Source organism: Scyliorhinus torazame, chromosome 21, assembly GCF_047496885.1.
Source record: "Scyliorhinus torazame isolate Kashiwa2021f chromosome 21, sScyTor2.1, whole genome shotgun sequence".
Classification (NCBI taxonomy): Eukaryota; Metazoa; Chordata; class Chondrichthyes; order Carcharhiniformes; family Scyliorhinidae; genus Scyliorhinus; species Scyliorhinus torazame.
In genome coordinates, this window is record NC_092727.1 from 114,666,453 (window position 1) to 114,680,091 (window position 13,639).

General features: G+C 41.0%; 1 protein-coding gene across 5 annotated transcripts in view; it reads left to right on the top strand.

The window, feature by feature from the left end:
• Positions 1–13,639, top strand: part of LOC140398533 (signal transducer and activator of transcription 5B-like) — a 190,263-nt gene that overhangs the window by 119,201 nt on the left and 57,423 nt on the right. For 2 of the 5 annotated variants that reach the window (XM_072487310.1, XM_072487312.1), the window contains exons 5-8: positions 3,667–3,825; positions 5,772–5,909; positions 8,187–8,343; positions 11,454–11,543. In XM_072487310.1, the coding sequence (XP_072343411.1) occupies positions 5,782–5,909; positions 8,187–8,343; positions 11,454–11,543 (375 nt within the window). In that variant the 5' untranslated portion in view covers positions 3,667–3,825; positions 5,772–5,781. Of the gene's footprint in view, positions 1–3,666; positions 3,826–5,771; positions 5,910–7,372; positions 7,448–8,186; positions 8,344–11,453; positions 11,544–13,639 lie in introns of those variants that run through there. The other 3 variants (XM_072487309.1, XM_072487311.1, XM_072487313.1) reach the window with 2 other exon arrangements.

Genomic DNA, 13,639 nt, shown 5'->3' on the forward strand with positions numbered 1-13,639 from the left:
TGTTGGGCCATTTCAGAGAAGAAGAAAAGTGACTCGACCATGGCATATAAAAGGAATTAAGGATAGTGTTAGATCCAAAGAGGAGTTCTGTAAAGTTGCTAAAAGTAGAAAGCCTGATGATTGGGAGCAGTTCATTATTCAGCAAATGAGGACCAGGAGTTTGATTAAAAGGGGAAAAATAGAGTAAGAGGATAAACTTGCAAATAACATAAAAGTGGACTGTAAGCTTCGAGTAAGTATATAAAAAGAAAAAGATTAGTAAAGACAAATATGGGTCCCTTACTTCCCGAAACTTGAGAATTATAATAGACAACAAGGAAATGGCAGAGCAATTAAACAATTAATTTAGTTCTGCCTTCATGGACAAAGACTCATAACTTCCCAGAAGTGCGAAGGGACCAAGGGTCTAGCGAGGAGGAGGAATTTTAGGAAATTAGTATTACTAACAAAAAATAGTGCTGGAGAAATTAATGCGACTGAAAGCTGATAAATCCTCAGGGCCTGATAATCAGGAAGTGGCCATGGGAATAGTGGATGTGTTATCTTCTGAAACTCTGAAGATTCTAGAACAGCCCCAGCAGATTGGAGGGTGGCAAATGTAACCTCACTATTTAAAAAAGGAAGGAGGGAGAAAACTGAATCACAGACCAATTAACCATACATCAGTGGTAGGGAAAATGCTGCAATCTATGATAAAGGATGCGGATTGACCACAATGCTCCCCACCTCAAATGCCACCCTCTTGTTGATCAAGGTCGCCACCCACCTTGCCTTCATATCCAAACTCTGAGTGAAACACCTGCCCCACTCATTCCTTCAGGCTTGTTCGATCCCCCAACTTCAGGTGCGTCTCCTGCAGAATCACCACGTCCGCCTTCAGACTCGGGTGCATGAACATATGCAACTGTTTAACTGGCCCATTCAACCCTCGCACAATGAGAGAAGATTTTAAAGTGTGTTTTTGGGAGTGGGGTTTGGAAACCTTGTGACGATTATCTGGGAGGATATTTAAAAAATATAATATTTAGAGTGCCCAATTCAGTTTTTCTAATTAAGGGGCAATTTAGTGTGGCCAATCCACCTACCCTGCACATCTTTTGGGTTGTGGGGACGAAACCCATGCAAACACGGGGAAAATGTGCAAACTCCACATGGACAGTGACCCAGAGCCGGGATCGAACCTGGGACCTCGGCGCTGTGAGACAGCAGTGATCTGGGAGGATTTTAAGGAGAAACCCACAGCCACAACCCACCAACCTGGGTTTGGAGCAAAGTATGTGTATTTGACTACAGTCATTGTGTGTGCTTAAAGGGACTTTGTTAATGAGACAATTTGTAGCTTAAGATGTACGTTGTAATCGGTGTTTATTGTTATGATGCCCTGGGCCATTGTGCGGTCAATCTCAGCCTCATTTGACCCAGAATCTCAACACGGTTGAAATTTACTTTTATTTTAAAATACCCAGGTCTTTGGCTTCCCAATAACTACAGGTTTGTAAATTTAAACACAATTAACTTTGTGTTATTATCACTGACAAATAAACAGAGGGGAAAGAGGGCTGTAAAATAATGATCAAAGTAAAAGGATAAGAGTCTTTGTTTTAGATGGGACATCTTCCAGTTAGTTTCTTTCCGTCTTGGCTTTCAGAAGCCTAATCTTTTCTTTCAGCTTGTGATGGTTTTCACTGTAGACTCTCAGAAATAGCAGGCAGCAGGCATTTGAGAGAAAGAGGGACAGCATCCTTCAGGGTCTAAAAGCTTCTGCCTTCAGGTAGTAGGCAACAGAGCAGAGAGAGAGAGAGAGCTGCTTCCGGCTCGAGGGTCCAATGGCTCCTCTTGGGTTCTCTCTGGAAAAAAAACCATCTGACAGGAACAAATCACAGTTGGTTGTTGGGCAGAATACTGTCCCAGGCCAATCCGTTGGCCACTAGCCAGCCAATCGAAGCAAACCCCTCCAATCTCTTGGCTGCCCAAAATAGAAAACTTTGTAACACAGATCCATGGACCAAAAACGATAAAGACAAAATAAAAGAAATAGGAACTAAATCAACAGGAAGATAATCTGTGTATTTTTAGTGGGGAGTAAAGGAGTATTGTACTAAAATCCAATTTTTGCATGTTAAATTCATGTTTTTTCCTTGTTGCTAAAATAAATTAGTGGTCCTGTGAGTCTGTTCCTGTTTTATAAAGAAAATAAAAGTTACAGTCTTTTGAGCCAGGGTTCCATTCCAGGAGCTCCGTCCAGTTATAACATTTGTTATGGGCCAGGGTGTAGAGAACCCCAAAGTGTATCATGGAGTTCACCTGACCCACAACTTTTAATAGATTGTGATATGGGGAGCACAGGGTCCACTCTACAGATGTGGTATAGCAGAAATGGAAAAGTATTTTTTGAAGCAAAACAATGTTTAATCTATTAACTCAAGTTAACCTTTTTAAAACGAACAGTGACCACCTTAGCAACCATTAATTCAAATACAACCCCAAAGAATACAACACTAAGTAATGCATACACTGTCATTTTAACATCCAGAAGACTTACAAAAAACATAGCCTTTAACAGAAGCACATCAGGTTAAAGTCACTACTCAGAACATTTATAATTTTGAATTCACCAAATGATCAAGAGACAGTCTTTTCATGGCAGAGAGAACAGCAGTACAGCTGCTTTGTCTGGCTTCCGCTCCAACACTGAAAACGAAACCAAAAAGACACAGACACACCCAAGCTGTTCTCAAAGTGAAACTAAAAAGTAGAGCCATAGCTCAGCTCCACCCACACTCTGACATCACTGCAGTAACATGAGCAGCCTAACATTTCTTAAAGTGACATTCTCATGGCAGATCAACTGGGATTGTAACAAGTGTGGGGGCAGAGCTGTGTGTAGAAACATGCATGGAGACAGCTCTTATCTTAGATCTTTTACTGTACCTAAGTTTAGTTTCTAGTAGTTAGGAAGTACATTAGAATACCTCAGACTATGAACACATTACTAAAATCCACTGAACTACACCAAACAGCTTACAGCGTCCTTCGGCCCATCTGGAAGACCTTGTACCCCAAAACATGCCATGAGAGGGCTGAAGATCCAGCCCTACAATTCAAAAATACCTCATTGACTGAAATGCCTTTTTCACAGTTAGGAAATGTGTTATTTAAATACAAGTTCTTCTTTGCTTTGCTTGCTTGCATGTGGTCCTCTCCCTGGCATGGTCCCCCTGCCCTTGCTTGTTCAAGGGTCCCTTATGGACATTGTAGTCTGCTACTTGGTGAGACTAAAATGCAAAACACACTACTATACAATTATATGTAAGAATTTTCTGCCTTAAATTATAATGCCTCCCCTTCGTGAGTAACAATGACTGTGGCCGATTTAGTGGTTTAATTAGTTCCTTTTCTCTTTACTACTGGCGACCACTATTGTCCCGAGATTGTGTTCCGTTTTGCCAATTCACTGAACACTATGTTTTTAATCACCTTCTCAGTAATTTGTTACTGAATTAGGTGCTAATGTAATGCGGACTTTAAATATTGAGTGTTGTGAAGATAAGCTAGCACTAGAGAAAAGTCTTATAATGATGTCGGTTATATATAGATCTGGTGATGATTCCTTGTATCTGCATTTGGTTGTGTTTTGTTTTTACGACTGTTCCTGTTTCCTTGCAGTTTAGTTGCCATAAAGACCGTGAGGAAATTGGGTGCTTTAAAGCCTGCAGTATTTTTCTGCAAAACATTGCAATCAGCTGAAAAGTACAGAAATAGCTTTCTGGTTTGGAATCTATTCTGGAAGCTGGTTGTGTTAAAAGCTGGATACTGAGCACGAAAGTGAGTCACTTCAGTCTGCTCTACTTTGTGGCTGTAGCAGCTAGTTTTGAAATTTCCGAATGCACAAATTCATTAAAAACCATGCTCAAAAGAATTCATCAAATCATAATGTGAAACTGCAACTGTGAATAAAGCAACACAGTTTTCATCCCCATGGTGCTCCTCTGCCCCCAGCATGCCTCAGATCTGTGCTCCCCCATTGTAACAGTGTTCACAATGGAGAGAATTGCTATGGCGGGGGGGCAGAAGCTCCAACAGCACTGAAGAAGCTTAACACCATCTAGGACAAAGCAGCCCACTTGTTTGGCACTCCTTCCACAAACATTCACTTCCTCCACCACCGATGCACAGTGGCAGCAATGTGTACCATCTCCTAAGATGCACTGGAGGAATTCACCAAGATTCCTTGGGCAGCATCTTCCAAATCTATGACTGGTGCCACCTAGAAGGACAAGGACAGCAGATACATGGGACGCCACCACCAGAAGTTCCCCTCCAAATCACTCACCATCCTGACTTGGAAATATATAGAGTTCCTTTACTGTCATTGGGTCAAATTCCTGGTACTCACTCCTTAACAGCACTATGGGTGTACTTACACCACAGAGACTGCGGCGATTCAAGAAGGCAGCTCATCATCACCTTTCAGGAGTAATTACGGGTGGCCAATAAATGCTGGCCTAGCCAGCTTCAACCATGCCCCATTAATGAATTAATAAAAATTGAAGGGCTCCAGACTAATGCAATAATCATCCCTTCCATTTGCCAATGAATAAGGTGTCCCACAAAAATGTGATTCACTCAAGCCAATTCTTACTGAATAAGTACTGAATAAATGCCTGCAGAAAACCTCGCAACCCCATACACCAGACTTGTCCAGCTTTTTTGTGCAAGGGGTCACATTAAAAAAACTTTTCTCATCAAGGTGCCTATGAGCAAATTTTGAAAAGATAAGGTTAGGTGCTACATTAACCATGAATTTCAATAAAATGTTGAGGGATGAAGAAACGAAAAAGCTTGAAAAACATTAAGCAATGTCAATGTAATTGATAATTTAAAATAATCAGTAAATAAAGATGACAATTGGAGTGTGTGAGAGTCTGATTGTGTTCTTCCAGCTGACTCTTATTGACTTGCCCTCACTCACATGTTCTTTCTTACATTTGCTGCTGATTGGCTCACCAGTGATCCTAGAAACAGCATGTGGTTAGAGAAGCAGTTCATTTGAAGAATCTTTTGCTTCACTTAATAGCTGGGTCCGCAGGCCGTGTTGGCCAAGTCTGTCATGGACCATAAAAATTATAAATGAATAATCAAGACATCACAGCGTCAGGGAAATTTAACAATGCTGTTTGTGACCCAGTCACCCTAATGTTTCACATGTTGTACAAAAAACAGAAGCCTATAGAAATGACTAAATTCGTAAAGTTCAACTATTGTTGTTCTTGATCTCCTATGAACATACCAATTCACCCAAACTCTGAATGGCATATGCATAAATTCTAAATTACCTGATTTATGAACCAATCAATTAGTCAATCAAGTGTTTAAGCTTTTGCAATTTGTGTTTGGCTTATGTGTATTGGCTGAATAGAGCTTTATTTTACTGAGGATTTAAAACATTGACCCTAATTGATTTTAGGAGCTAATCTATAATGTTGTACGTGGGTAGTCTGCTGTCTGGAGGAAAAATCTGGTGCAAAAAAGATTTAGAGCTGTAATTAAACTACCCTGCTCCTCATGAGACAATCTGCTTATATATTGTGAGACCTGGTCTAATTGTGAAGGTTTTGAAGTGAAATAGAAACTGGTTACTGAGAGGTTGCTGCAGAATGCTGTTTTGGGTTTTATCTTTAAATGTGATTTTTGCAAATAGATATTCACTTCATTAAATTGGTGATTTTATTGTTGATTGTGGCTTGTTTTGTGATTTTAATGTGTTTCAGATCTTAGACCATGTCAGTATGGATTCAGGCCCAGCAGCTTCAGGGCGAAGCACTGCGTCAAATGCAATCCTTGTATGGCCAACATTTTCCAATTGAAGTTAGGCATTACTTGTCACAGTGGATCGAAAGCCAGGCATGGTATGTAGAATTAAATAACTCTGTTCAAGTCATATTCTCAAATGGCTATTGATATCCAGTATTAGGGCATATGGTTATGTTTGTCAGTTGCTCTCTTGATCATTTGAAATGAAATGAAATGAAAATCACTTATTGTCACAAGTAGGCTTCAAATGAATTTACTGTGAAAAGCCCCTAGTCGCCACATTCCCAGCACCTGCTCGGGGAGGCTGGTACGGGAATTGAACCGTGCTGCTAGCCTGCCTTGGTCTGCTTTCAAAGCCAGCGATTTAGCCCTGTGCTAAACCAGCCTCGAGGTTTACGAATAACTGCCACGGAGAATACTCTTATGAACATTGCTGTTTTGCTTCTCTGTTCTTTGCTTAAGATGAAACCAGTCCTAGATTTGAATGAAAACGTGGTCTGTAATCTCTTGTTGACTGAACAAAATGACCACAATGTACTTGAATGTATACATTTCTGTAATGGTCTTGTCCTTTATTCAATAAGTCTATCTTATTCTTTGGTATTTCTCTTGATTTAACTAGAAGGTTGGGTGTATGTTTTCAATGTACAATTCCAGGAAGTTAAAATACCAACCTATCTTGTAGAAACATTTATGTTCTATAAATCTAAAATTTGATCTAGACCAGTTAGAGGCATCAGGAAGTTTTTTTTTTACACAAAGGTTTGTGGCAATGGTTCATCGAATTACCTTCTCAGGAGCCGTTAGAAATTTTCAAGACTGAGATATATTCTTGTTATGCAAGTGTAAGAAAACAGATGAAGAAAAGACTGATAGTGGGAGATGAAGTGCAAATCTATCATGATCTCATAGAAAGGTGGAACTAAAGAGCTAACTTTCTGGACCGTGTAACAGTCAAGAAATAGATCGCTCACCAGTAGTTGATTTCTGGTAGTATGTTGCACAATTCTGTAATCTGACATGCTGATCAGGAGGCAGCAGAAATCAGAATTCATTGCTGGCCAACTGCTGTCATTTAAATGAGCTTCCGGTTGTTCCTGATATGTGAAGGTGATGGTTAGATAATTTCAAGAACAGTGCCAGTCTCTCATGTAAGCAAACACTGAATTGAGGCAAACACTGAATTGAGGCATACTGTGCTGTCAGAGGTACCATTTTGATGATACGTTATAAAACCAAGGCCCATCTGCATCCCTGGTTGGGTGTGAGCAATCCCATATGAAGTAGAGCATTTTGCCTGTTGTCCCAGCTGATATTTATCCCTTGACCAACATCTAAAGCAGATTATCTGGTGATAATGTTGTTTGAGGGACATTGTGCAAAAAGTGCATCACATTTCCTACATTACAACAATGACTGCATTTCAAAAGTACTTAATTGGCTGCAAAACACCTTGAGGCATGTCGAGGTTATGAAATGTGCAATCTAAACATAAGTTCATTCTTTTCGCCATTTATCTGTTTTTCTATAGAACTTCTGAATTTACAGTGGATGAGCTTGGAAGGAGGTTGTGGGTGAGCCAATGAGGCACTTTTTGAGTGTAGTCAATGTTGTCATGTAAGAAACACAACAGGTAATTTTACACAGTAACATTGCACAAATAGCAATGATTCAATGGCTGGATGAATCTGTTTTAATGCATTATTGGTTGAAGAATGCATATTGGAGAACATTGGAACAAACTTTCCTTCTGTTCTTCAAAGTAGCGCCATGAGATATTTAGCATCCACCTGGGGGTGAACAGGGACCTTGATTTAATGCCTCATCTGAAAGGCGGCATCTCTGGCAGCATTTACTGACATTTCAAACTTGCTATTAAATTTAAAGTTTTGTAGAGCTGCCAAGGTGCAATCTGCTTCTCTAGAGCTGTTGTGTTTTGGATTTTCCTGCACTTTCCTGCCAGACAGGGAACTTTCCCCAAAACAAAAATTTAAAAGTAACCATTTGAATTCCTACAAAGGTTTGACCATGTTAAGAAAATATTTAACCAGATTTAATTTTTTTTTAAACGCACCCTCACGCATTGATAGCTTTGGTATTTACAGATGAGCTTCTCTGAGGTCGTCTTGATAATATTATTGGGGACTAACATATAAAGAACTTTTGAATAGCATTACCTGATCAAACAATTGTTTCTGCCTCACTGTAGTCCTCGATCGATCTAAACAAATGCAAGCTTTGTGTTCTGATACCTTCAAGATAAAAATTGAAGTTTGCATAATTCTGTAATGCAATATTTTTTAAAGCAGTCATTTAAATGTTTTATAGTTTTGTCTGAACTTTTTTTGCACGCTTACCTTACTGCTCTTTAGGGATTCAATTGATTTGGAGAATCCACAAGATGAATTTCGAGCACAAAGACTGCTCGAGACCTTGATACAGGAGTTACAGAAGAAAGCTGATCATCTCATGGGGGAAGATGTTTTTGTATTAAAGCTGAAATTAGGGAATTATGCCACTCAGTTAAAGGTAGGTATAAATATTCTGCATTTGTAGGAGACCATTATGTACGTTTGAGAGTCCTGATACTGATGAGTTGATTGCAATATTTTACTCAAATGTTGATGTATGAGACCAAACAGTTTGTTTTTGTTCAATTATTAGCAATTTCCTGTGTTCCAATCACTAATAGAAGTAAATAAGGACTTTTGGCCTTCTAAACAATTTATTTAGTCTGACATCTGTCAAATATATGCCTATTTTCTTCCATTGCTTTACTGTTTTCTCTTAATGATTGGTTATTTTCTACTTCTGTGATAAATTTGTTACTCAACAATCATATTACCTTTCTCTCTAGTTTTGTGTTTTCCCAATCCAATCTCAGGGGGGAATTCTGCAAGATAAATACATGCATCATGATATTTCCTCACTTGTTTTATCATGTGTCTAAAAGTAAAAAAACATTAACTGACACAGACGAGATGCAAATGTTTTTCATGAGTTGGCTTCAACAAAACCTTCCTCTGCCGTCGGCGCAATCAGTATGACATAACTGAACAAGTCTCTGAATAGTTTATACCCTTGGTGTGTGCTCCCTCTGGGCAACCAGTCAGGCAGAGTTAAAGTTTTCCCACTATAACACCTTCACAACCATGTTCATACAACAGTTACAATATTTTAACCTATCCCACCCCCTGAAACCAAACTCAAAATGAATAAAGACCAATCCCCAAGATTCCCCCCCCCCCCCCCCCCCCGCCCAAAAAAACCAACATCTCATGGTGAGCAGCTCCTTGAAGTAGGTAATGAACGGCTGCCCCCTCAGGTAGAACCCTTATGTCGACCCTTACAAGATACACTTGACTTTTTCTAAATGTAAGAACTCCTATCAGGTCACTTAACACCGTGGCACTGGGCGAGACCGAAGACTTCCATCCAAGCAGAACTCTCCTTTGGGCTTTTGGGCTATTAGTGAGGTGAAGGCAAGAGCATCTGCCTTCATCCCCATCTGAAGCTCCGGTAAATCTGAAACCACAAAGATAGCCACCAAAGGGCAAGGCTCCAACTCAACCCCGAGAATTCCTGACATGGTGCTGAAGAATGAGACCCAAAAGCTCATAAGCTTAAAACAAGACCAGAACATGTGCGTAGGATGCACTGGACCACTAGAACACGACTCGCACCTATCATTGACTTGCGAGAAGAATCCACTCATCCGTGTCCTGGTCAGATGTGCCCTATAAAACTACCTTAAACTGAATCTATATCATCTACTTATGAGAAACACCCGCTCATCCGTGTCCTGGTCAGATGTGCCCTCTGAATCACCTGAAACTGAATCAGGCTGCGTGTTTTGTACGAGGAGGTGGAGTTGACTCTGTGTAGAGCGTAGCTCCACTGAGGGTGAGAAGGGAAGGAAGAAATCTCCTTGCGTGCAAAGTCGCGTACCTGGTACCGGAATAGGTTACCTCTCTGAAGCCAGTACTTCCCCAACCACTCCTCAAAACCAACAGCCGTCCAATCTATAAACCAATCTCCAAATCGCTCCAGTCCCACATCCCACCATGTCCCAAATGTCGAATCCAAGACCGTTGGTACAAAATGATGATTTTCACAGATTGCGGCCAACAGTGACTGAGCACCCAACTTAAAATGCTTCCTAAACTGTCTCCATATTCTCGCGGTGGCCTCCACCACCAGGCTGGAAGTCCATTTTGCTGGGAAGTATGGAAGGGGAGCCATAACCAAGGCTCTCAAACTGGGCCCTCTACAGGCACTCCCCTCCATCCACCCCTACACTGTCCCCCTGTACCAATCTGGCACCTTCTCAATATTTGCTCTCCAATAATTAAATAACAGATTGGGCAAAGCGAGGCCTTCCCGACTGTCTATCCCTTTGCAAAGGCACCCTGCAAATCCGTGGGGTCTTGCTCGCCCAAATATGAGAAGATATCATTTTGCTGACTTTCACAAAGAACACTTTTTAGGGAGGAAAACTGGACCTGGCCAGGCGATAGGGCAACATCCCCAGATCGGCTCCCCTCCCTGGGAGATTCACCTGAAAACATTTCACACATTTCATTTTTCCCAAGTTCACTTTATACCCCGGGAAGGAGCCAAACCTTCCAAGCAGCTTCATTAACCCTACTGCACCGGAGAGGGGGTCTGTCACATACAACAACAAATCCTCCGCATACAGTGACGCCCTATGCCCATTCCCCTCCACTATTGTATGGCTAGAGGCTCAATTGCTAAGACAAACAATAGTGGGGACAGTGAACACCCCTGTTTCGTGTCTCTCATCAAGTGGAAATACTTCAAACTCAAAGCATTCCTATGAACCTGTGGTGGGGGGCCCTATATAAGAGCTGGAACCAAGCTATAAACCTAGGCCCAAAGCCCAACTTCCCAAGGATCATGGAAGGTTCGGTGGGTAGAATTCATATCAATTTGTCTGACATTCATTGGATTGACTCACCAGTCCCAAAATATAAATGAAGCCTTGGCAGGCTCCTTTTTCAACCTACAATCTACACCTTCCACAAGTATTAAGCCCCAGTTAGTCATTTCTTCAACTCAACCTCAACGATATTCCTATTCGAAATCCATCAGAACGTTTTTTTTAAATAACGTCACTGCCAAAATAACATTCTCCATTCAAACCATATAAACCAGAGGAATCAACTTTGATTTCTGATTTGTACTGAGTTAGCTGATCTCGGTTGAGTAGCATTTAGGTTGCTTCAGTCCTCCTGAGCCAGAGAGGAAAATGATCAGCCACACACTCTGCTCCTGACTGATCTCCTGGGGAAAGTAAGTTCATTATGGTTTTTGGATTTGAACAGATTGGGACATGGGTAAATTGCCTCTCACATTCAAATAATTTGCCAACACTCACAGATATAACTGATGTTTCAATAATGGCCAGTGGGTGAGAAATAGCGAACTCCAGCACCTATGAAATTGTGAAGTGGAAAAATATGAGAAAGGAACATATTTTAGTTTTGAATAATTCTTTATATCTGGAAGGTTGAAAATTGTACATTTAAGATTCATGAACATTAATCTATGTAGATTTCAGTTCTGGAAAATAAGTTACATTTGTTGAGTGGTTTAATAGTTTTCATTCTTATTTCCAGAATACTTATGACCGCTGCCCACTGGAACTGGTTAGATCAATCAAACACATTCTGTACCATGAGCAGAGGCTGATTAGAGAAGCTACAAATGTAAGTAACAGATTACAGAAGATAAATTTCTTTTCTGTTCTACTCTTTTTCAAACCGTGTTTAATCACTTGTGAAATAAGCAACAGAGGATCCTGGAATCATAGAATTTACAGTACAGAAGGAGGCCATTTGGTCCGTCGAGTCTGCACCGGCCCTTGTTAAGAGCACCCTACTTAAGCTCATGTTTCCACCCTATTCCCGTCACCCAGTAACCCCACCCAACCTTTTGGACACCAAGGGTGCAATTTAGACAAACACCTAGCTTGCACATCTTTGGACTGTGGGAGGAAACCCGAGGACCTGAGAAACATTTTTGAATTGAGAGACAAGGGTACAGGTTCGTCTCTTGATTTGAGGGAGTAATGTAGAGGATGAGTCTTTTAGAAAGTAGTAATGAGCTGATTCCGAGATTGGTTTAAAAGCAAGGAAGTTGTAAGAGGAATGGAATATTAAGATATGCCATCACCCCAAGATTCTGAGAATGATAATTTAACACCACCTTGATTTCAGTATAGTGGGAATGGCGAGTAAAGGAAGAGCATCATTTGGAGCTAAGAAGGAGCAGCAAATGGCAATTCAGAGGAGAATGATTACAATTATGTTAAGATAGAGAAGGAAAATGCAAAAAGGGTTAAAATCTTGGAATCAGAATAGGGTCATATATCCATAAATGAGCTTTATCTTGTTTAGAAATGCGAGAGAGGGGCTGAAGCATCTCCAGAAATTGAAGCCACGTGGACATCGGCTTTTCAGATAGTTAAAGAAACTGAGTTTCTTGAAGGAAGCTTCAGCAGCAGATGTGTAGATTCAAAGGCCAGAAGTAATAGGTCAAGAAAAAAGTAGATCAAGGACTGTGAGCGCAGCAATCAAAACTAAGCTGGCAACTGGAGGATAGCCAATGTGGTACCATTATTCAAGAAGGGAGGAAGGGATAAAGCAGGAAACAATAGGCCAGTCAGTGTAATCTCAGTGGTGGGGAAACTTTTGGAAGCAATTCTGAGAGTCCAAATTAATCTGCATTGGGGCAGTGCACTGGTTAACACTGCTGCCTCACGATGACGAGGACCCGGGTTTGATTCCGGCCCCGTGTCATTGTTCATGTGGAGTTTGCACATTCTCCCCGTGTCTGCATGTGTCTCACCCCCAAAATCCAAAGATGTGTAGATTAGGTGGATTGGCCACGCTAAATTGCCCCTTAAGTGGAATTAAAAAAAAAAAAAAAAAAATCTGCATTTGGAGAGGCAGCGATTAATCAAGAACATGGTTATGTTGAGGGGAGTTCATGTCTGGCCAACTTGATTGAGTTTTCAAAGAGGTGACCAGGTGTGTCGATGAGGGAAATGTATTTGACGTAGTCTACTTGGACTTCAGCAAGGTTTTTGATTAGGTCTCACATGGGAGACTGATAGAGAAGGTCCATGGGTTCCAAGGAAATTTGGCAAATTGGATCCAAAATTGGCTGAGTGGCAGGAAACAGAGGGTGATGGTTGAGGGGCATTTTTCTGACTGGGAGGCGTGTGTCCAGTGGAGTCCCACAATAACCAGTGTTGGGACCCTTACTATTTGTGGTTTATATAAATGATTTGGATATGAATGTCTGAGGGTTGATCAGTAAGTTTGCGGATGATATGAAAATTGGCGGAGTGGTAAATGGTGAGGACGATAGCCTTCGCTTACAGGAGGAAATAGACAGGCTGATTAGTGGCAAATGGAATTTAATCTGGATAAGTGTAAGGTGATGCACTTGGGCAGGACAAATGAGGCAAGGGAATACATGATAAACGGCATAACTCTGGGAATCACCGAGGATCAGAGGGATCTTGGTGTGCATGTATACTGGCCCCTTAAGTTAGCAGAGCAGGTGGATATAGTTAAGACGGCATATGGTATACTTGCCCTTATTAGCCAAGGCATAGAATTTAAGAGCAAGGTTATGCTGGAACTGTATAACACATTGATTAGGCCACAGTTAGAGGATTGAGTGCAGTTCTGGAATCCACATTACGGGCGGGATGTGATAGCACTGGAAAGGTGTGCAGAGAAGATTTACCAGGATGTTGCCTGGGCTGGAGAGTGTTAGTTATGAAGAGAGGTTG